Raw genomic sequence first — 22,855 nt, 5'->3', positions numbered from 1 at the left:
CCTGTATAAGAACCACTGGCAAAGAACCTAGTACCAAGTGTCTAGTTGATTGTAGGCTGTGTGGCTGGGGAAGGCAAAGCTGACCTCTGTGACTCCAGTAACACACTACAGGCCGGTACTAAACACAGTAAGTGGAAGCCTGATGTCTAAGGTGCTTTGTGTTTTAAAGAACGAACTCAGGATGAGATAGAAAGGACAAAGCAGTTCTCCAAGGATGTTGTGGACTTGCTGCGCCACCAGCCCCACTTCCGGATGCCCTTTAACAAGTTCATTCCCTGTTACCACCACCACTTTGGCCGGCAGTGCAAACTTGCATATTATGGATTTACCAAGCTGGTGGAACTTTTGGAAGCCATACCTGAGATTTTACAAGTAAGTGAAGAGATTCTAATTCTTTGTTTTTCTGAGCAATGTATAGGAAGGTATTGTTACTGTTTTTAGTTATGAGTTTGAAATAGTCTCATCATTAAAACTGTTAGTAATTTTAGACAAATGGGGGATTTGTTCTGTAATCCCAGAATTTATGAGGTGAATGCTGGAGAATTCTATGATTGAAGCCAGCCTGGGTTAAACAGCAAAATAATCTTCGCCAGGCGGTGGTGGCACACGCCATTAATCCCAGCACTTGGGAGGCAGAGCCAAGTGAATCTCTGTGAGTTTGAGGCCAGCCTGTGAGTGAGTGAGTGGTTCCAGGAAAGGTGCAAAGCTACACAGAGAAACTCTATCTCGAAAAAACAAAACAAACAAAAATCTTCAACTTGTGTTAGAGTGATTGTGAGATGTGATTGTTTAAATGTTAAACTGGGTATTTTTGAGCAGCACCATGCTTCCCAAATCTCGTTGGCTGGAGGTCAGGGGAATTCATGATAGACTCTTCCAAGTGGGGTTGGATTTCTGTTATTAATTTTATCAACGTGGTCTTTGACTCCCAAAGTTTTGTTAAAACTTTTTATTGTTGTAAGATGTATACCAGAATTTACCGCCAGAAAAAGGAATGTCTTACATGTGTATTTGAGTGCCCAGGGAAGAGCTTTTTGATCTTGCAGAACTGCACCTCCATAACCACACTCCCATCTTAAGTGACCAATGTGTACATTTCCATGCTATTTAACTCTACATACAATCATGTATTCAAACCCCTCCTTCCTCCCTATGTGTTTTTTAAGGTGTTGGAATGTGGAGAAGAGAAAATCCTGACTTTGACCGAAGTGGAGCGATTCAAAGCTCTAGCTGCCCAGTTTGTTAAGCTTCTGCGGTCCCAAAAAGATAACTGCCTTATGATGACAGATCTGCTTACAGAATATGCTAAAACTTTTGGCTATACATTTCGTCTCCAAGACTACAATGTCAGCTCAGTCTCTGCTTTGACACAAAAGCTGTGCCATGTTGTAAAGGTAAGCCGATGTCCTTCTACTGAGTAGGCTGTGTCATGGTCCACATGGGGTGTTGTAGTACACACAGAATTTCTGTACTCTGTGTGTCACAGCTGTGTGCCTTACTAGGTAATACAAGGTAGCTTGATTTGATACTTTAGATTCATGGTCTTCCTTATATATCTTTATTTACGACCATTCTGAACTTGACAAGGTCACTTTTTACCCTAGGGTGTGTATGCTCAGGTAAAGTTGAATCCTTCCAGAGAGTTCTTTGTTTCCAAGATTCCTGAGAAACTGTATCATGTATCTTCCATGGATCCTGACTTATTTAGGGGTCATCTAAAGAATAAGCACAAGCTTAGAATTGCCTTTGTCTTATATAATATTAAAAGGACCAGTCTTAATATAATACTTCCCAGGGACTCAGGAGAGAAACTACAAATGGCGAGAATTATTTTTGGAAAATGAATCTAAGTACACCAAGCTCTTTGTTCGTCTACTTTATTCCTCTGAGATAAAATCCTATCAACACAACTTTAGTTCTATTCTCATGCCTAGCTCCTTTCTTGCCTGATTTCTCTCGTCTTAATTCTGCCTCATCTTGGTCCTTCTCATCTTGTTCTTACCCAGCTAGTAGTTCCCAGTCTGGTTCTTCCTCATCTTCCATCCTGTCCACACGTACTCTCTGATCAAAAATCCTCCTTTTCCCTCTCCATTCTCCATCCTCAAGTTCTCCACTCCTTTCTTCCTCTCCATCTTCTTATACCTCTGAGTCCTCTCAAGTCTCTGAAGTATTCAGTTATAAACCCAAGCAATATCGATCCTCTGCCAGAGCAAGGTCATCAGGCTTGAATTCTTATGGGGTCATAAAAGTAGGTAAGAATTTTCCTCAGGCAGTGACCACCAGGCTTTGTTTTACAACCCAAAATGGGAGTGGTAAAAGAGGTCGTCAGCTGAGTGCTAGTGATGGGTTAGTGTATCAAAAAGGGGATCTATGTGCTCAGTCTACATTCCTAGAAGTGGTTAGGAAAGAAGTGAGGGATCTTATTAGTAAGGTTGTATAAGAAAGGAGGGTCTCACCCTAAATAGCACAAGAAATAAAACTATTGCCTGACCTAGGAGACAGGTATTGTTTTGTTTGACCTTGGATGCTTGATAGGCATTTTAGATAAATACACTGTTAGGAGTTCTAGGAAGCACACGGCATTACAAGAAAATCACTGTAAGAACCAGCTAATATACATACAAAAGCTAAAATACCACCAAGGGTTCTTAAGCCATGGCTTGACCTTTGGAGAAGTCTTTGGCTTTTCTGAGAAGTAGCTTTTGTGATAGTAGCTGAATTTCATTACATTTTCCTATGGCTTGCAGCACCCTTATGGCTGCAAAACTCCTTTAGAGGGCACCTTCTTCCTTTTCCCTGCCCTCTTATGCTTTCCTTTCCCACTTATAGGTAGAGCTGCTGGACAGTTTCCAGAACATCTATAGCACAGGACTAGGGAATAATTGCCAGGAGGAAGAAATGGAAAGGGAAGCAGGAAGTGGTGGCACCATCAGTCAGAGGCACAGAGAGAATCTGGCTATATACTGATTGCCAATAGGTTTGAGGAAACAGAAGGGGAGTGGCCAGTTGCATTCCATGAGACTTAGGTGGGTAGAGGTGACTGGCTTGCTGCTGAGAACAGCACTTGGAGTAGGGTCAGCAATGAGGTGTCAAGGGAAAATGGCAGCAGGATTTGCCACAGCTTTTGGCTAGCTTGCTTGTGAGAGGAAAAACGTGATGATGGCCGCAGCTAGATATAGGGGATGAAGGGAACTAATGAGCAGCTGGGCCAATATTCAGGTGCTGCAATTGAGTGTGTTTGGGAGTATCAAAGAAGGATGACTTGAGAAATGAGCAGACACAGGCAAGAAGGGCTTCTGGGAAATGAGTAGACACAGATGAGAAAGGGCTTCTGGGTAGTATGATGAGGAGGTGGAGGTGGACCAGAAGGAAGCCTTAATCTTTCACAAGAATGAGGGCTATTAGGTCGGCCCTAGTAAAACTAATTCTGGCATTTGTCACCAGGAAAAGAGTGCTATGTTATCATTAAATGGAAGGTTACAGTAGCTGTTTAAAGAGAAGAGGAGTCAAGGCTTAAGGTAGAAGAGCTCAGAGAAGGTCTGATGTGTGGAGTCAAGGATGAGGAACATTGTGCACATGGGGAGCTGATGCTCACAGATGGATGATAGAGACAGCCACCATTGGCATATCACACAGGTGCAGGTTCAGAAGCTGATGGCTGGGCTCATGGTGAGAGCTGGCTAGATGACCAAAACAAAAAGGACTTAGGGGCAGAAGAACTTAAATTGTTGACAGGAATGCCAGTGAACTAGTGGCCCCTTAGTGCTAAGGTGGTCAGCAACTTGAGAAACAGAAGCTTGGCTTATAATCCCAGGACCTCAGGAGGCTAAAGCAGGAATACTTGAAATTCAAGACCAGCCTGGGCAACTTAACAAGACTCTATCTCTGATTTTGAAAAAAATAAAAAGACTGGAATTACAGCTCAGTAGTAGAGAGCTTGCTCAGCTTGCAAAGCCCTGGGTTCAGTCCTCAGTACTGCATACAAGGAGAAACAGAACCAAGTGAAAAAGGACTGAGACTTGAGAGAAAACAGGAGAGATCGAGGAAAGTAGTACTGTCTAGAAGTTTGGGAGCAGATCCGTCTTTTCCTTTGTTACATCATTAAAAGGCAGGCAATTAGTATTGCCAGAAACCCTGAGGAGTCTGGCAGAGCCAGCACTTATCCCCAAGAAATAGGACATCTGAGTTTCTTCTTGAGGTTTTTAGTCTTATTGAAGAAAAAATCTAAAAACAAACTCAAAATGGAAGCTTGAGGTCAATTAGAGTTTAAAAAAAGAAAAACCAGGTAGGCAGGCTGTAAATTTTGCTGTACCTAGAAGAGTGGAAAAGAGAGGAGACAAAGCCATACTATTTGAAAAGCTGGCACAGAGGTCAGCCACATGGTGAGGAGGGTAGTTTTACAGAAAATGTAAGGAAGCTCAGAGTACCAGGGAACATGTTCCTAGGCTCTGGCTCTATCGAAAGAAAAGACGGAAGAGAAAAAGGAATATAGGGCTTCCCAAGTCAAGACTGAAAGGTGGGTAGACACAGCCATGCCTCATAGTGGCTTGTGGGTGGGGGTTGGAAATTCTGGGAAGGAAAAGTACTTTGTCTTATGATGAACCCACACATCATTTAGCTGGGTCTTTTTCTTGAACAACTGAATAAACAGTTTTTAAAGAACATTTGTTATTTTTTATGTATATGGGTGTTTTGCTTACATGTATGTGTGTGCACCATGTATTTGCAGTGCCCACAGAGGCCAGAAGAGGGCTTTGGATCCTCTGGGACTGGAGTTGCAAATGGTTGTGATCTGTCATGCTGGGAATTGAAACCTGGTTCTGTGGAAGAGCAGACAGTGTGCTCTTAACCAATGAGCCATCTCTCCAGCCCTTTTCTTAACTGAGGGAAGAGTTAAGGGTGTGTCTCCACCTTGAGGTGGATTCCATTCCTTAAAGGGTTGAGAAGGACTTGTTCTTGGCTACCTGCAAAGGCCAGTCTGGGCTACAATGAGACCCTGTTTCAAAACCACAAAAACCGGATCAAGACTCTGAACCAGAGCCAAAGTTTAATTAATGGGAATTTTGGTTCAATTAGCAAAAGCAGGAAAAGGTGAGAGACCCAGTGCAGTCTTGGCTGCCCACTGGAGCTCCATGAGGAGCTTGAGGGAAATGCTAGGCACAGCTTCCCAAGCTGTCTACAAGAGCCTTGGGTGTGCTCCAAGCATTGTTATTTCTGAACCATGTCCTAGATGTTTGAGATCAAGAGATGGGTTTCAGCAGAATCAAAGAAACAGTTTTGTTTGGTTTTCTTAAAAAGCAGCAGTATTGGTAATTGGTCTGGGATCCTGAGAAAGTGACATGAACCCTCTGGACTTGTGTCTGCTGACTAATTGAATGCACTATGTTCCTATCTCAGTCCAGAGTGCATCTGAAAAATAAAGATGTGCTGATGCTGGGGTGAGTCCAGAGTCCTAAAGAGGACAAGCATGTGATCCCTTGGGTCTTAATGTAGGTGATGAGCCCTTTGGTTCTTGCAGAGAAAGCAAAGCCAATGGGGAAGAAGCCTAAGGGAGAAGAGTGGATCCACTGGCCGGTGGTACAAGTGCACAGAGCTCTGCTACCTGCAGTTAAGGTTTATGGCAGGTCCTGCATCTGAAGGCCAATGATCTCTCTCAGTCACCAAGCACTTGTCTTTGCCTTAGTATTTGGTTCCCAGACGATGCCATATATCTTTCACAGGTTCCTTCCCTTAAGTTCTTTGTCTCCTTGAGAATCTGAAATGATCAGCTAGATACATAACAGATGAAAATGTCAGCTTTAAAATTAGCACTCAGAAAAGTGCAGTTCTCCTTGTGTTCACCAAGCCTAGTCACTAGCTTGGCCGACGCATGTCAGTTCTGAAATGAATGATAAACAGCGCTGGCGGCGGCGCTGGTTGCCGCGTGGAAAGGTCATGAGCCATGGCCACGACTACCTAGTTACAGAGAGCTTTCTTAGGAGGAACGGGAGGAGGGATAAAAAGACCAGGCCTCGGGAGGAAAAAGAGAGAGGGGTGGGGGTGGGAGGGAGCAGAGCAGAGTGAGGGTGGGGTCTGTGTCCAGCTTTTTTAAGGCGCAGATTACATGACAACGCCACGTGCACGTAGTCGCCAGTGCACACTGATGACGTAAGACCCTGAACTGCACATGTGTAGCTGGAGTAAGGGCAGAATTCTAACATTCCAGACATTTTGCTTATTATAAAAAAGCAAGGGGCTTTGAATAGGAATAGGGGGCGTCGTTCCTCCCAGAAAAACTGCTTCCAGCTGACTTGGTGGGCATTGGTTGGCTCTTGGGGAGGTAGGCGTCCTGGAATGGTGGGCTGTCCTGCTGCCTTGGAGCCGTTCATCCCTCTTGGCTTCACACTCTGGCTGCTTTTGTATCTGACAGGATGCTGGTAAGACAGAGAACGTTTAGGAAAAAAGGAATCATTATTTTTATTTTCTTTAGAGTGTTCCCAGACCAGGGGAGTTTGTGTTTGGCACTTATCTGACGTAGATTCGACCTGTCCAGATGGACTTAAGCTGGTTTCTGGAGCTTGGGAAAATTTTTGAACATATTAAGAAGCAGCTATGAGAAAATTAGTGACCATTATAGTGTTTAATACTCTGCTTGTATTGGTTAGTGTTAACAAGAGAGACGGAGAGATTGGAACAATTTTTAATTTTTTTTAACCTGAGATAAGTTTTATCAGAGACATTATTTTAAGGCACCTGTTTCCTTTACTAGTCTAGCATCCAGGAGAGAGAGGTGATCAATTGTTGAGAGCATTTAACAGTAATAGATGATTATATTAAAAAATTTTTTAGAGCCCAGATACTTTTGGGTCTGGGGGTGTAAATACCTTTTAACTATTACAGTTTCTTACTTGATGATCCCTGGACTCCAGTTCTGTGGTGGCCCTGTAACCATTAGCTGAGCAGTTAATTAGAAGAGGGAACCAGGAAGAGAAAAGCTTTGTGGGGTGAGACCTCATTCTTCTGGAGTTATGAACAAGGCAGAGATCAGGGCCCTGTCTGTGTGCATGAGGAGAAGAAGTACTGCTGACAGGTCTGGAGTGAGGCACATGGAGGGAGCAATGAAATGAAAGCTCCTACCTTAGCTGGAAAACCTTTTCCCATTTAAGTAACCCTGAAAGTACAATTAAATCTAAGGCTGTCCTCCCTACCCCAACAATAGGGAAACGAGGAGAGGTGAGACCCCAAAACTCCCAGGACTGGGTTAGTGGCTCTGTTGTCCAGAAGGAAGGAAATGAATCACTTCCATGCTGCGTTCTGGATTCCCTGCAAGCGAGCCTGTGGCCAAGCCTAGAGGTCTGCTGGAGGTCTTAGCTTGATGCTCCCATGTCCCTTGGTGCCTGGGTGCAGTCAGATGACCGGTTGTCTTTCTAGGTGGCACTTTGAACAAGGCTCAATTGATGGCCTGGCAGGGCACGTACTATCCAGAGTGGCCTCTTTTTTTCCCCCTGCAGTTAAAACAGGGACCCAGCAGCTTTTGGGAGCCAGTCAGACAGCGTGTGCCAGCACTTGGCAATTCTGTTCTCGGGCTTTTTCATTTCTCCCCTGGTATACCTTAAATACCACAGCTGACACTCCCACCTATGGGGTCAGGAGCCTTGCTCTCCAGATGCTTAAGTTTTAGCCCTTATATTGGGGAGGTCTGGGGGACAAGAGACAGATTTTATTCCATGTCTTGAATTTTTTTTTCCCTTGATGTCTGCTGGCTTGAGGACAGCTTTAGGAAGACCTGCCAGGAGGCAGGGTATAAACTGATCTCTGGCTAAAGAGCCATCCATCCTGATTACTGTGATCCCCATGTGGGTCCTGATCATAAACTTATTTGCATGCATCCTAGCCTGCTTTCAGACCCGTCTGTGCTTCTCAGGGCAGCTTGAGAACGAGTGGGAGGAGTTAAGGTGAGTTAAGGTGAGAACCAGGGTTGGGCAGAAGATGCCCACCCAATACTGGAGAGTGGAGCGGAAGTCAGATAGACAGAAGTGGTTGCACATGGCAGGGAAAGAATCAGAAATGGGAGGGAGAAGGGTTCAGAGCTTCGGTAGAAAGCTTGGGGATAAGGTAACTTTTCATTTGCCTGTTTGCTGGCAGAAGTTAGATAATTCCCGTGAAATATCAGGGTTCAAGCAGCCAAATTTAATGGTATCTGGGAATATTTAAGGCATTTGTCAGAGGAGGAATGGAACCATGAGGAGGAAGCCCCTACGTCCCATGGCTGCAGCGCCGAGAGAAAAATAAAAAATTAAAGAAACAGGATCAGACTCCAGTCCTAGTCAACCCCAAGGTTGGAGAAGGATCTATGAGTCAGCTCAGGTTACTGCCCGCTTCATCAAGAGAGGAGTAAGGGCTGGAAGTGTATGCAGCACGAGGACCCCCTGGGGGTCCGACAGCATTGACCTCTTCATCAAGAGAGAGAATGAGTTGGTGCAAGTGCAGCCCGAGGACACCCCCCCCCCCCCCCACCCCCCCACCCCCCCCCCACCCCCCCACCCCCCCACCCCCTCAGGGATCCGGAACAAGGAATATAGCTCAGGCTACAGTTGTGGGAGACTCGTGGGAAATGGCAGGGGAACTCACCAATCTTGGTGGCATGTGTGGTGTGTGCAGAGCGGTCCAGTGGCTGGGCAAATGAAAAAAGTGGAGTGGGCAGTCACAGTTCTTCGGTATAGGTTTCCAACAATGCTTAGCCCTGGACACAGAGCAGGCAGAATGTCCTATCTGAGTCTACAGCACCAATGAAATGAATAAGTGGCAATGTGGAAAAGTGACAAGCCATGGTCACAACTACCTAGTTACAGAGAACTTTTATTAGGAGGAAGGGGAGGAGGGATAAAAGGACCAGGCCTGGGGAGGAAAGAGAGAAAGATGGGGGGGGGGTGCAGAGAGAGAGGGTGGGGCCTGCATCTGGCTTTTTTAAGGCGCAGATTGTGTGACCACACTGCATGCATATAGTCCCTAGCCCACACTGATGATGTAAGACACAAGATCCTGAACTGCACATGTATAGCTGGAGTAAAGGCAGAATTCTAACAAGTTCACCTGTCTGTCTTTGGGGAAAACAGCAAGAAAGAAAGAACACAGAAGCAGAGGACCACAACAGTGTCTTCCAAATACTACATGAAAGACGAATGGGTGGAGTTTGGGCTTATGGGTCGAACTGTAGGAGGGTGAAAGCAGTTTCTGCTCCAGTCTCGTTCTAAGTGTTGGTTGCTGTCACACAGAAACCCACTCACTCTGTTTAGTGTAAGAGCCTTTGTTGGTCTTGTTAGTCAGAATGAGATGATCTGAACTGGGTTTGCATTCTCCTTTCTTTAGGTTGCTGATCTGAAGTCTGGCAAACAGATCCAGCTGATCAACAAGAAGTCTCTGCGGTCTCTTACCGCCCAGTTGCTGGTGTTGTTGATGTCTTGGGAAGAAAATACCTATCTTTCTGTTGATGAGCTCAGGAGACATTACGAAACCACCCACAGTACTCCTCTTAACCCCTGTGAATATGGATTCATGACCTTGACGGAGCTACTGAAGAGTCTGCCTTATTTAGTGGAGGTACATGTGTGAATGGGTCTTTAGACCCATCATATTGGAAGCTTCTTAGCCCAGCTCTTCTGGAGTCCTGTTAGGTCTGCATTAGTGTGTGTAGAGCTGGAGGAACACTGGAGATTCTGAAATTGGCTGGCCATTTTTCTTTCTTTTAGTAATTTTTTTCCCCTCTGAGACAGGGTTACTCTATGTATAACTCACTCTGTAGACCAGGCTGGCCTTGAACTCACAGAGATCTGCCTGCCTCTGCCTCCCAAGTGCTGGGATTAAAAGCGTGTACCACCATTGCCCACCTATTTTAGTAATTTTTTATCTTTTGAAATTAAAATATAATCACATCATTTCCCCCTTCCATTTCCTCTCCCATCCCCTCTCATACACCCCCTTCTTGCTCTCTCTCAAATTCATGGCCTCTTTTCTTTTTTAAAAATTTGCATTTATTTATTTACTGTTAGATTGATTTATTTTATGTGTATGAATGTTTTGCTTGCATTTATATATGTGCACCAAATGCATGCCTGGTGCCCACAGAAGTCAGAAAAAGGCTTTGGAGCTCATGGAACTGGAGAATAACTGATAGGTATGCGTACGGTTTTTACCATTTACAAAAGAACAGATTTGCATATTGAGATGGATTTACTTGTTTGTTTTCATGTAAAAGAATCTTGGCTGAATCTTGAAACTGTAGGACCTGGAGCATCTTTGATGTTTTTCAGAGTTAAATAATAGCAGGTTGAAGTGAGCAGTAAAAACGCTACATTAATAGCATACTGTAGATGCAAATCTGACTGAGGTCATTCAGGTAGCATTTGTTGGTGTTGCATGGCAGGACAGCATGTGTGACGCTGAGTGTGTGATACAGTGTGGAGAAGTGCTGTGGAAACACACCTTGGGTTCATTATGAGTTTGGCTTTCCAACTAATTTTTGATTGTTGGGATTCAGAAACATTTTTATACTGCTAGTTTGTTGGGTTTTTTTTTTTTTTTTTTTTTTTTTTTTTTTTTTTTTTTTTTTTTTGCAGTCTCCACATATAGTTTCAAAAGCTGGGTACCAGAAGACACAAGCTGGGTACCAGAAGACACAGGAGTTTTGTGTGTGTTTGCAAGGATAGCCACCATTGTTCTGCCTCACATTATTTCTGGGAGATGAGAGCTAGTGGCCACAGCCACTGTGTGTATCTCTTGAGATTGTGTCATCTTTCCTGTCTGCTTGCTTTGGGATTGCAGGTTCCCTGCTTTTCTTCCCTGCTCACACAGTTTCTTCAAATTTGACAGGATTACACTGCAGAGAAATCAAAGTTGCCCTGGGTTGTTTAGCCTGCCTGGAAGGCCTTGCCATGAATCCCTCCTAGGGCCCTGGGAGACCCTTCTGTGAGCCCCTCCTAGAAACCAAGTTGATTTGGGGCCTTCAGAGTGTTCTTGGCCAGAAGGCCTTCAACCAGAGGGGACAGAGGTGGTCACTCAGGAAGTTTCTAATCCTTCTCTCTCTTCTGGGCCAGGTGTTTACAAATGATAAGGCAGAAGAGTGTGTAAAGCTCACAAGCCTATACTTGTTTGCAAAAAATGTGCGGTCTTTGCTTCACACCTATCACTACCAGCAGATTTTCCTTCATGAATTTTCCATGGCCTATACCAAGTATGTTGGAGAAACACTGCAGCCCAAAACATATGGCTACAGTAGTGTGGAGGAGCTATTGGGAGCCATCCCACAGGTAGGTGTTTTCCTCAGCTTCCGAGAAAGTGTCTTCCTGAAGAGCCATCACTGACTCCTGATCAGAGATGTAAGGTGCCATCAGAGTGCTGCCAGATAAGATGAATGACTTTAGTGTTTCTCAGTGATTTTCTAAACTTTTATTCCTGTGTGCCAGCTAAGTAAGTTGCAGGCCATCCTTCCTAGAAGTGTGCTCAGTGGTCATGTAACCAGATAGGACACTTAAGCAGATGTCCTAAGTAGATTGTGGCTAGAACAGTATAGCTATGTCCCCAGTGACGGGGACAATGGCCCAGGCAGGGCCCACTTCCTGAGCATAGGGATCCTGGAAGGGCAGCATCACAGATGTCTGAGTTACCGTGTGGCAAGGAGTATGCACAGGCTGTTGTGGTAGGTAAGGTGGCATGCACAGATAAACAGCCAGTAGCTGTGAGAGGAAGAGAATCTATTGTGAGAGTGCTTGCTTAGCTGCATGGCAAGTGTAAGCATTGCAGCTTAGATGGAAAGGTATCCTGGCAGCTAGAAGCCAAGGAATGCCACAAAGTCACACTACACAACAAACCTTACACAAGATATTTATTGGGAGGGAAAAAGCCAGGAGGATGGCTGCCTCTGCTTGAGCAAGAAACAGCAGCAAACTGAACAGGATAGAGAGCTTATACAGAGCTTCTTGGGAAGGGATTAGAACTTTTTGGGGTAGAGATCAGTGGGATTTCATGTCCAGAGATTGGGCTTTTTGCTCTGCAGGGTGGGGGGCAGCAGTTAGGGCAGTTAGAGTATTCTGTGGGTGGAACCTGGCAGAGGTCCTGGAGTGGTGGGGGAGGGACTTGGCCACTCCTGCAGTGTGGGGGCAGAGTCTAGCACTTAGGGATGTTAGAATATTCTGTGGGTGGAATCTGGCAGTTAAGAGGTCCTTGTGGGAAGGGCCTGGCCACTCCAGTGGCTCAAGGGGCTTACAAAAAGGCTTTGAGTTGATCCTCAGTACTCCAAAAAATAGAAATGCAAGAATGCTAGAGCCTCTGCTAGAATAGGAGCTGTTCTGAGGGCCTTTCTCCTCCAGGTAAGAGCTTCCCTTTGCTGTGGGGAAGGCAGGAAAGCTTAGTTTTACCTTTGGAAAAGCATCACTGCTGTCCACAGAAAAACTAAGAGAAATTAGAGTGGAGGAGAGAGCTTATTCAGGGTCCTGACATCGATGCCAAGGCCCTAGAAAGTATCAGTGAAGGAGGTGAGCTGGGTTGAAACACATGGGAGCACCTGTAGTCAAATTCTAAAACCCAAAATATTCCAAAAATTCTGGAAGCAACATGACACCACAGTGGACAGTCTACCCTGACCACCTGTGATGAATTGCAGTCAAGACACTTTTTTACTATAAAAACAAGGGAAAATACATCTAAAGTGCCTTCAGGCTATGTGTATACAGTGCTTATGAGATGATAATAGATGAATTTCTAGTTTAAATGCACCCAGACCACAAATTATCTCATTAGGTATATGCAAATAGTCCCAAATCCAAAACCCCTCTGATTCCAAGCTTTTGAGACATAGGATGCTCAGCCTCTGATGAAACAGTAGAAGAATGCCTGGAAACTGAAGACAGGAATTTGGTGATAGATCTGTGGTGGAGACCCCTGGGAACCAAAGCATACTCCCACCCTGACCTGGCTGAAGGTGGAGAGCAGTGCCACCAGGTCAGGGCTGCTGTTTTACTGTCAGGATCAGCAGTTAGTTGTAGAGTCTGGGAGATGCTGTCCTTTGAGGTTGAGTTCAGTTTCTATTAGAAATGGTAGGTACTCTGATGTGGGAAGTTTCTGGATTTAAGTCCCAAAGCTACAGTAGACATTATTGAAGAGTCATAAGTACTTTTTATACTGTGTCTTGTGATTCTGGTTGCTCAGCTTTTTCTGGGGGCAGAGGGAGGGTATTTCTATCCTCTGCTATCTGTGAAGCTAAAGAAAGGACATAGAAAAGTTGTTGGCATTTACTGAGTTCTGATTCTGGTGTATGAGAAGCAGGCACAGAAGCCCCACTCACCTGAATGTTAGTGTACTTTCACCTCCTTTTCTACTGCTTAACCAGATGGTATGTCTTTACACAGGTCGTCTGGATAAAGGGACATGGTTATAAGAGAATTGTAGTGTTAAAAAATGACATGAAAAGTAAGTAAGCCCCATTCCCCTCTCTTAACTCAATTGTGATTCTCTCTCTCTATCACTGACCTTTCTCTCTAATGGGTGATCTTTTCTTCTAGACCAGCTAAGCTCCCTTGGCCTGTTCCCTGCCAGTGATGAAGACCAGCCTGCAGTTAGCAGACAGATCCTGGAGGTCTCAGAATCTCGAATAGCATCAGAACTCCAGCTCAGAACAGGTACTGGGTACTAGAGGAAAAGCAACAAAGTAGGTTAAAGCCTTAAAGTTCCAGGAGGAGGCTTGGGGTGAGACACTTGGAGGAAAGAGGACAGTGGGCAATTTCATTAAGGTTAAGCATTCATCAAAAAATTAGATGTATTTCATTTTTATGTGTATGAGTGTTTTGCCTGCATGTATCTGTGCACCATGTGTACACCTGCCTGGTGGCTGAGGAGGTCAGAAGAAGGCATTGGATCTCCTGGAACAGGAATTATGGATGGTTGTGAGCCACTGTGTGGGTTCTGGGAACCAAATCCAGGTTCTTTGCAAGAGCAACATGTGCTTTTAACTGTTGAGCCATCTCTCCAGACCTAAACATTAATTTTTTTTTCCTAGTGCAATTTGGTGTGTAGTTTAACAGGTCTATATGTGATAGTATTGAGTGACTGGCTAAGTAAGATCCTTAAAGAATATCCCAATATCAGGTGTTTTTTGGTGTTTACTAAATAACTGTTTAAAACTGTGGTGATAGAAGGAAAGAAAGCCTAGCCTCAAAGACCTAGGGACAGAGTGTCAGGAAGGCTAAACAGAGGTGGATGGAAGGGTAGGTGAATTTGTTGTGCTGATAGTCTAATAGAGTTCTGCTAAAGCCTGGTCAGGGTGAGTAGGTACCAAGGTTGGTGGGCTATGCTGAGCTGGGTCATGGCTAGACTAGATGTGGAAAGGAGACAGCACATACATGCCTCATAAGGAAAAGGGCTCGGGGACCTGACATGGGGCGTGACATACAGTGGTCCAAAAGTGCTCCTCCAGGTAACTACTGAGTCACAGGCTTTATGTAGAGCCAACTCTGTATCACAGAAGCCACTCCAGCATCCTATAGACTTGAACTCCATCATTAAATGTATATATATTATATACACACATAACGAGTGCTTGAGTACTTCATGCTGATTTCTGGGGCTGAAGAAAGCTGCAGGAGCAGACCTTTGTGCCTGTGCTGAATGTAGCCGCCTGCCTTCCCTGTGCAGGGCCCAGCCAGATGGAGCAGGAGCTCCTGCACCTGACCAACAGCTCCCCTGTTGACCTCCTCTGTGCTCCTGTCCCTTCATGCCTGCCATCCCCTCAGCTAAGACCAGATCCCGTCATCCTGCAAGCCACGGATCTCATTCAGTTTGAGGAATACCCTCAAGAGCCTCTGGGTAGGTCACACCGTGTATGCTGGTCACTTGTCTGTGGGTTTAGCAAATGACCCATGATGCCAGTGTAGAAGGTGTCTGATGGACAAAGGGAAAAATGACACTGTTTCAGGTATAAAAGTACTTGTGCTGATTATTCAGACTCTTTCTTTCCTTATTGGGGTTTCAACTAACAAATTTAACTTATATATTAAGTATAATCTGAAGTTGGGGGCCAATGTCACCAGGCTGTGGAAGAGCCTTTGAGTAGTGAGTCATGTCTTAGGTCGTCTGGGACTTCTGGCCTTCCCACCGTGTCGAGGTTCAGCTGCTGCTTAGGCAACACCTGTCACCTGCTACACAAACCTTTGCTTTGGGTCCAGTGGATGCTAGGGCTTTAGGAAGCTGGTCTGAGGCCCTGTGACCTGAAAGCCAAGAAAGCTGACTGGCCTTTTTGTTGTTGTTGTTTTGGTTTTGGATTTTTTCAAGACAGGGTCTCACTGTAATTCTGGCTGTCCTGGAACTCACTCTGTATACCAGGCTGGCTTTGAACTCACAGAGATCCACCTGCCTCTGCCTCCTGAGTGTGAGGATTCAAGGTGTGTGCCATCATGCCTAGCTGAAAGCTGACTTCTTAACATCCTAACTTAGTGCTAGCTGGTGTCAGGTGTTGGGGCTAATGGACACTGGAATTCTATGCAAGCAGTGGGGCATTCACCTCCACAGGTTAAGTGACTAAGGCCTCTTGTCAGTCTGTCCTTCTGCCTTCTTTGAGGAGTCCCAGCTGCTCTTCAAGACCCTTCACTTTCCCCTCTTTGTCACTATATTCTGACTATTCCTTTTTCTGCCCATACTTTCTTCTCTACTCTAGGCTTCCACTGTCCATAGTCTTTTTAAGGCAGGGTTTGACACTTGTGACCCTAGAAAGGGCCTGGAGAGTGTTTGTTCTGACATGGAAAGACAGCAAGAGCACAGGCTCATGGTACTTCTTTGAAATGAGGGCTTAGGGGTGGTAGAGCTGGAGAGTTGCTTCTTCATGGGGCTCTGGCACATGTACACAGGAGCTCTTCCAAATGCTTGTGACAGAGGAGAACAAGAACCTAAGGAACACAGTTCTCTGCCCATCTCCTGAAGAGAAGCTGGGGCTCTGTCACCATCACTTGGCCTGTGTCATTGGCATCAGGGGTCCCTTGCTACACACAGAAGGCATCTAAGGCACAGTGGTCTGTCTTTCTCAAACATATGTGGGTTACATGTGCTCTAAGACAGCTGACCTTCTAAAGTAGCCATGGTTCCATGTGGCTCTCCTCTTGTCCCTGGTGTCAACACCATGGTGAGCATGTGGCCTCTGTAAGAAGAATGGGCAGGTGCTCACTTACACAAAGGTCCCTGCTGCCTCTGAAAGTTCACGTGAGGCCTATGAGTCTTTGGTCACCAAACAAAGAAATGAAGAAGCAAAGAGTCTGAGGAAGAAAAACTAACCTTTGATAGGTAGTCAAATATGACCTATCTAAAATTTGTAATCCAATGAGAGGTGATCTGTCATTTATAAATATTTGACTTTTTGTGACATACTATTGACCATGTAGCTAATATCTAAATTGTGACATAAATATGACATTTTGGTTGTTGGTTTGTTTTGTTAGTTTATTTTTTGGTTTTGTTTTTTTTTTTTGTTTTGTTTTTTTTTTGTTTTTTTGAGACAGGGCTTCTCTATATATCTCTGGCTGTCCTGGAACTCGCTCTGTAGACCAGGCTGGCTGCAGACTCAGAAATCTGTCTGCCTCTGCCTCCAGAGTGCTAGGATCAAAGGCGTTTGCCACCAACACTAGCTTGTTTTGTTGTGTTTTTAGACAATATCTTGACGTGTAGCCAAGGCTGACCTGGTACTGTGGTAATCCTGCCTCAGTTCCTGAGGGCTGGAATAACAAGCCACCTATCACACCTGATTCTGGTAGGGTTTTATAAGCTTGTTTTTGTTTTTTAAATACAGATGGACTGAAAACCAGTGCTTCTTATGAGACCTAGAACTAAATCTATTTACTTTTCTATCTTTCTAGGAATTGTAGTTTTAAACCAAGAAGAAAAAACTGAAATACCAGTACCAGTGAAGGAGAGGGGGACACTGCCCTGTGACTCCTGCTCACCTTGCAGCCCAGCACCTGCCCCTGCTCCTCCCAGTCCCTCCTTGGAAGCCCCCACACCACTGTTCATCAAGGACACAGTGGAAAGCCCAGCCAAAAAGCAGCCCAAAAAAAGAGTCAGATTGGCAGCCAACTTTTCTTTTGCACCTATAACTAAGCTTTAACTCCCATTTAAACACAGAATTAAGTTAGGATGGGGGTGGGGGGAAGCTGACTCTACACACAGAAATGGGCTTAAAAACCTCATTTTCTGTCTTGACCCCAGAAGCCACTTTTATAGATGGTCCATAGGGCAATGTTCCTTTTGAACTTTCAGATGAACTTTTTTTTCCTTTATTTCTCTCAGTAATTCAAAAGAACTCTGGCCTTCGTTAAGGAATCCATAATATATTTACCAAATGTTTCTAAACTATTATGAAATGTGGGTGGGAGGGAGTAAGCAGCGGTTGATCACTCAGCAGGAAGTGGTTTAACTCCCATTGAGCAATCTTTGTCTTTTGCTTAAGCAAATGTTGTTGTGATTTTGGAAAAGCCAAGCACGTCTGTGAGCCTGTGGGTCACACACTAGGGAATGAGTGAGCGTCAGGAGGGCCATTTTCAGACTGACATAGGAGGGTTCCTGGTTTCCAGGTGACTTGTTGGTGTGCCTTGTTTTTTGTTTAACTATGTCTGTGGTTGAGCAATGTGGCTTCATCTCAATTTTTAAATGTTTCCATTTAGGGATTCCATTTAGGAGCTTTCTGTAAAGTTGTTTCACGCTTCCTTACTCTGTCTGTCCCAGTTTGCTAAGGATCAAGTTAAGGAAAGGAGATGGTCTCGGTGTCATGAATTTAAAGTCAATATTTGAATGATGGCACACATTACTAATGTGTTGAGAGGTGGTATTGGAAAGAGTCTGATTAACTATGCATCAAACGCATAGATTGTAAATCAGCTGAGTGGCAAGGTGCTTCAAAAAGAGTGGGTTTGACACTATTTCCACTATAGGAAGAGACTGGAGTTCTATCTGTAATGTGAAGGCCAAGATTAATCAACCTAACCTTTTGTTTTTGTGACTTTAAAGTTGGCTGTAAAGCTGGGAAGTTCTCCATGTGACAATGTGTCCATATTAGTTCATCTTGTCATCTTTTAATAATGTCTGGTTTTTCTGTTACTTCTCACTATTGGAAGCACATTTGGGATCGTTTCTTGTTTTTGTTTTTTTGTGGTGTCTGATGTTGGTATTTAGGAAAAGCCAGCCTTTGTGGACACCACCCTGTGGAATGACTTTCTCTCTGAGTGCCTGAGGTGTCCGCTCGTGAGTGGCCTCTCACTTCTGCTGGAGAGACCTGACATTTACAATGGGTTGTATTTGTTGGGCAAAAAAGGCAGATCCATTCATAGAGCAGAAAAAACCTGTTGGCACACAGTCTTCCACTAGTTAGATAGTTTCTTTGGTGGGAAATGTTTATATTTGGTTTTTTCTAGAAAGCCAGAAAATGGATTTTTATTCCATAGCCAGCATTTTGAAAAAATGTCACAAAATTAAAGACACTAGAGGGATTTTTTTACCACTTGGATTTTTGTTGCCAAAATCTTTTAAATGAAGCCAGTGATTCCCAGTTCTCAGCACATGACCTGCCCAAAATGGAGCTGCACTGGAAGTGCTCTGCAGGCTTGCCACACTGTGCAAAGCCTGCAGGCACTTCCTCTTCAAGGCCTCATGGCACTTCCTCTACAGATTAGTACATAGGAAGTAAGATGGCACGTGTGCAATTTCTTAAGGCTTTTAAGCAATGTAATAGTGTTGAGAACATGAGTTGCCTTATTCACAGACATCCGGAGGATAAGCTTGCTTGCTTAGACTTAAGGTTTGCAAGCGTAGAAGGGATTATGGACTTTGAAAACACCAGGTGTCACTAAAGTCACTTGGAGCCATCTCAAAGGTCAGTTTGTTCTGTGGGCAACAGAGAATAGTTGTGTACAGTGAATGGATGTTTCTTTGCCATTTGCTGGAGTTGCCCATGCTTCTGGGATTAGTGTAGCTAACCATTGCTGTTTAAAGATATGAAAATTCAGTGAAAGTGCATTGAGTCTGTGATGTGCCCACAGTGACCGGTCTAATCACTCCTTCTTTATCCAGAGGCTTAAATGATGATGCTATGATGATGCTTAGATGATGATGCACATGGAGATGATGAGACACTCTTTCTGGCTAGAAAGTGTACCAGATTAGATTTATCTGTAAAAAAAGAAAAAAGTTATCACCAAAATTCCCTTTCCCATCCTGCACTGTTTCTTTTGATCAGGCTTTGGGGACAAGATGTTTTTCTTAACTATTTTGTTTGAACACCCCCCGCCCCGCGCGCCCCGCCCCCGCGCCCCCCACCCCACCCCACCCCCCCCACCCCCATGGTTCAAGTGCTGTTTGTGTGTTGGGACCAAACAGATGTCAATAAACTTTATGAGCAAGCATCTGTTATGAGTGCTTTTGTTGGTGGGGCTGGGTTAAAAAACAGTCCAATTGTAAGCATTACAGCTTGGATGAAAAGGTGTCCTGGCAGTCAGAGTCAGGGGGTACCACAAAGTCACACTGCACAACAAACATCACATGAGATTTATTGGAAAAAACCAGGAGGGTGGCTGATGTTGGTTGTTTTTTCTCTTTGCCTCTTTAGGGACCTTCCCAGCTCCCAAATAAATGACTCATGGAGGTTTATTCTTACTTTTAAATGCCTGGCTTTAGCTTGGCTTGTTTCTTGCCAGCTTTCCTTAAATTATCCCAGCTACCTTTTTCCTCTGTTTTTTTTTTCCCATTCTCTTAATTCTGTAAATCTTACTCTTACTCTGTGACTTGCTGTGTAGCTAGGTATCTGGCCCCTTGCATCCTCCTCCTTCTCTCGATCCTTTTCTCTCCCAGATTTCTCCTGTATGATCTCTCTGCCTGCCAGCACCACCTATCCTTTCTCCTGCTTTGCTGTTGGCCGTTTACTAGACCATCAGGTGTTTTAGACAGGCAAAGTAACACAGCTTCAGAGTTAAACAAATGCAACATAAACAAAAGTAATGCACCTTAAAATAATACCCCATAACAGGTGGCTGCCTCTCCTCAACTGAGAAACAGCAGCAAACTTGACAGGATACAAGGCTTATATAGAGTTTCTCGGGGAGTGGGGGAGGTGGAACTTTTTAAGGTGGAGCTTTCCAGGCTGGAGATTAGTGGGATTTCATGTCTAGAGATTTGTCTTTTTACTCTGTAGGATGGGGGCTGGGTCCAGCAGTTAGAGTGTTCTGTGGGTGGAACCTGGCAATGTAGGTCCTTGGGGGATGGGCCTGGCCACTCATGTGGTTTGAGGGGCTTACATCTTCTTCCTCACTTATTATTGATAAACAGGTCACAGGAAAGAGGGGTGATGTTCTTAAACTACTTCCTGCTAAGTAGGGACATCGAAGTCCTTTGGGCAAATTTGATTTTCACCATAGGTATAATCAGGAGTCAACTAGCCTCTGGCTCGGTAGCTGGGAGCCAGTAATCCTATAATAGCAACTGATTAAAAGTCTGATTAGAAATCTTTTGAATCTGTTATTGAAAAAATCTAGACAAGTTTATAAAGCAGGGTTTGACTCATAGGATTAAGAAAAGGAGAAGGGGGTTGAGAAGGGTAGTGTCCAATTCCATATTGGACTGTCAGTGAGCCATTGGCCTCAGGCTATCTTTACACTTTTGGAGATCCATCTAGAATTGTCCGATCTTGTCTTTTGCTGTACCTGACTGGTTAACAGAGAAGCATTCCTCCCTGCGGAATAGAGAAAGGCCTCCACTCTCTTCTGTTTGTAGTAACAGAGTGAGGCTTTAATAAAATCTGAGTTAGTGGGGGAACAGGAAGGGTCACTAAATAAACTCCGCTGAAAACGAACTCTGCTGGAGGGAGTTTGTATAAGCTCCAAATGGGAGCTGAGAGGCACAAGCCCAGGAGGGCATAGAGAAGCTGTGAGAGTTCCAGGATGGAACTGAGGCAAGAGGGCCAAGTTCTCAGAGGCCCAGAAGGTTTTAAGTGTGGGACTTAGCAGGCAGCTCCTTTTGGAAGGCAAGGAGAGTTGAAACATAGGCCCAGTACGAGAGAGAGCGTGAGTAGCTCCAAGAGAAAGGGGGCAAGGAAAGATCGAAGAACCTTAAGAGGTCAGAGATAAGAGGCTTAAGTCCCCTGAGGCTGGAGAGGGAGTGTGGGTATTGAGCCTGGATGATATATTTGGTGGGGTTTGGTGAGGCTGATAAAGTCATCACCCTACCCTGACAATAGGGGAACAAGAAGATGTAGGTCTCTCAAACTGTCAGGACTTAATAGTGTCCAGAAGGAGAGAGATCGCCCTGATACTGTGATGTCTACCTGAGGCTCCCAGTGAGAGATGGCAGTGGTTAGTCGTCCGTGGCCAGACCTAGGAGGTCGGCTGAAGGTCCATTTAGGCTTGATATCCCCACACCATGAGGATCCTGGGGGCAGTCAACACTCCATTGCCCTTGATGGCACCTTGGACATAGTCTGAATGACTTATAAGGGATCAGACAGGCCCAGGCCCAGTTAACCTCCTGACTGCTTTTGAAACAGGAACTCAAAGGTTCTCAGGCTTTGGGACATCAAAGAGCCTGGGCAGTTGCTATGGCCAGTTGAAAGGCCTTCACTAGCACCAGGTATTTTTGTTTTCAGAGTCTTTCATCTTTCCCATGTTATACCTTAAAGGCCGTTGCTAAGACTTCTGCCTATGGAGTCAGGGGTCCTTTCTCTAGACATTTAAGATTAGCCCTAATATCAGGGAAACTGGGAGAAGAAGGTCATCCAGAGTTGCTTTCCATCTGGGGTCTTGAAATCCAGATTGCTGTATTGTAAGAGGGCCTTTGTAAGGTAGTCTAGTAATTGAGAGGTTATCATGTTTGTCCTGGATGACCTCTTGGATTTTTTCATAATTTACCATTTTAAGGGTGGCCTTGTGAAGACCAGCCAGATCTGCTGAAGGGAAGGCTTTCCCAACAGAAGTGCTACAGCTCCATTCCAGGAGTGGGGTGGGGGTGTTCCCTCAGTTCTGCTCTGGCAAAAGCTGTTGATTGCTCTGTTCTGTGTTCTGTGCTCTGTGTTCTATGTTCTGTGTTCTGTGGGCTGTGCTCTGTGCTCTGCACTCTGTTCTGTGCTCCGCTTTGTGCTCTATGTTCTGTGCTTTGTGCTCTGTGCTGTGCTCTGTGCTGTCTGCTCTGTGTTCAGTGCTGTGTTCTGTGTTCTGCTCTGTGCTCTCTTCTGTGTTCTGTGCTCTGTGTACCGTGTTCTGTGCTCTGTTCTGTGTTCTGTTCTGTGCTCTGTGCTGTGTCCTGTGTTGTTCTGTGCCCCGTGTTCTCTTCTGTGTTCCGTGCTCTGTGCTGTGCCCTGTGTTCTGTTCTGTGTTCTGTGCTTTGTGCTCTGTGTTCTGTTCTGTGCTCTGTTCTGTGCCCTGTGCTCTGTTCTGTGTTCTGTGCTCTGTTCTGTGTTCTGTTCTGTGCTCTGTGCTGTGCCCTGTGTTCTGTTCTGTGTTCTGTGCTTTGTGCTCTGTGTTCTGCTCTGTGCTCTCTTCTGTGTTCTGTGCTCTGTGTACCGTGTTCTGTGCTCTGTTCTGTGTTCTGTTCTGTGCTCTGTGCTGTGTCCTGTGCTCTGTTCTGTGGCCTGTGCTCTGTTCTGTGCTCTGTTCTGTGCCCTGTACTCTGTGCTCTGTTCTGTGCCTTGTGTTGTGCTCGGTGTTCTGCTCTGTGCTCTCTTCTGTGCTCTGTGCTCTATTCTGTGTTCTGTGCTCTGCTCTGTGCCCTGTGCTCTGTTCTGTGCTCTGCTCTGTGTTCTGCTCTGTGTTCTGTGTTCTGTGTTCTGTGCTCTGTGCTCTGCTCTGTGTTCTGCTCTGTGCTC

At 45.0% G+C, this 22,855-nt stretch overlaps 1 protein-coding gene across 5 annotated transcripts in view; it reads left to right on the top strand.

The window, feature by feature from the left end:
- The window catches only part of Marf1 (meiosis regulator and mRNA stability factor 1), a 48,617-nt gene extending 29,211 nt beyond the window's left edge, over positions 1 to 19,406 (top strand). For all 5 annotated transcript variants that reach the window (XM_028858407.2, XM_028858408.2, XM_037201225.1 and 2 more), the window contains 8 exons: positions 170 to 372; positions 1,167 to 1,394; positions 9,349 to 9,579; positions 11,073 to 11,285; positions 13,383 to 13,443; positions 13,536 to 13,652; positions 14,665 to 14,835; positions 16,872 to 19,406. In XM_028858407.2, coding sequence (XP_028714240.1) covers positions 170 to 372; positions 1,167 to 1,394; positions 9,349 to 9,579; positions 11,073 to 11,285; positions 13,383 to 13,443; positions 13,536 to 13,652; positions 14,665 to 14,835; positions 16,872 to 17,119 — 1,472 coding nt within the window. In that variant the 3' untranslated portion in view covers positions 17,120 to 19,406. The remainder of the gene's footprint in view (positions 1 to 169; positions 373 to 1,166; positions 1,395 to 9,348; positions 9,580 to 11,072; positions 11,286 to 13,382; positions 13,444 to 13,535; positions 13,653 to 14,664; positions 14,836 to 16,871) is intronic.
- The last annotated feature ends 3,449 nt before the right edge of the window (positions 19,407 to 22,855 follow it).

This window comes from Peromyscus leucopus, chromosome 8b (genome assembly GCF_004664715.2).
Source record: "Peromyscus leucopus breed LL Stock chromosome 8b, UCI_PerLeu_2.1, whole genome shotgun sequence".
NCBI lineage: Eukaryota > Metazoa > Chordata > Mammalia > Rodentia > Cricetidae > Peromyscus > Peromyscus leucopus.
The sequence above is the reverse complement of the archived record's forward strand: the minus strand, read 5'-3'. Positions and strand labels throughout refer to the sequence as shown.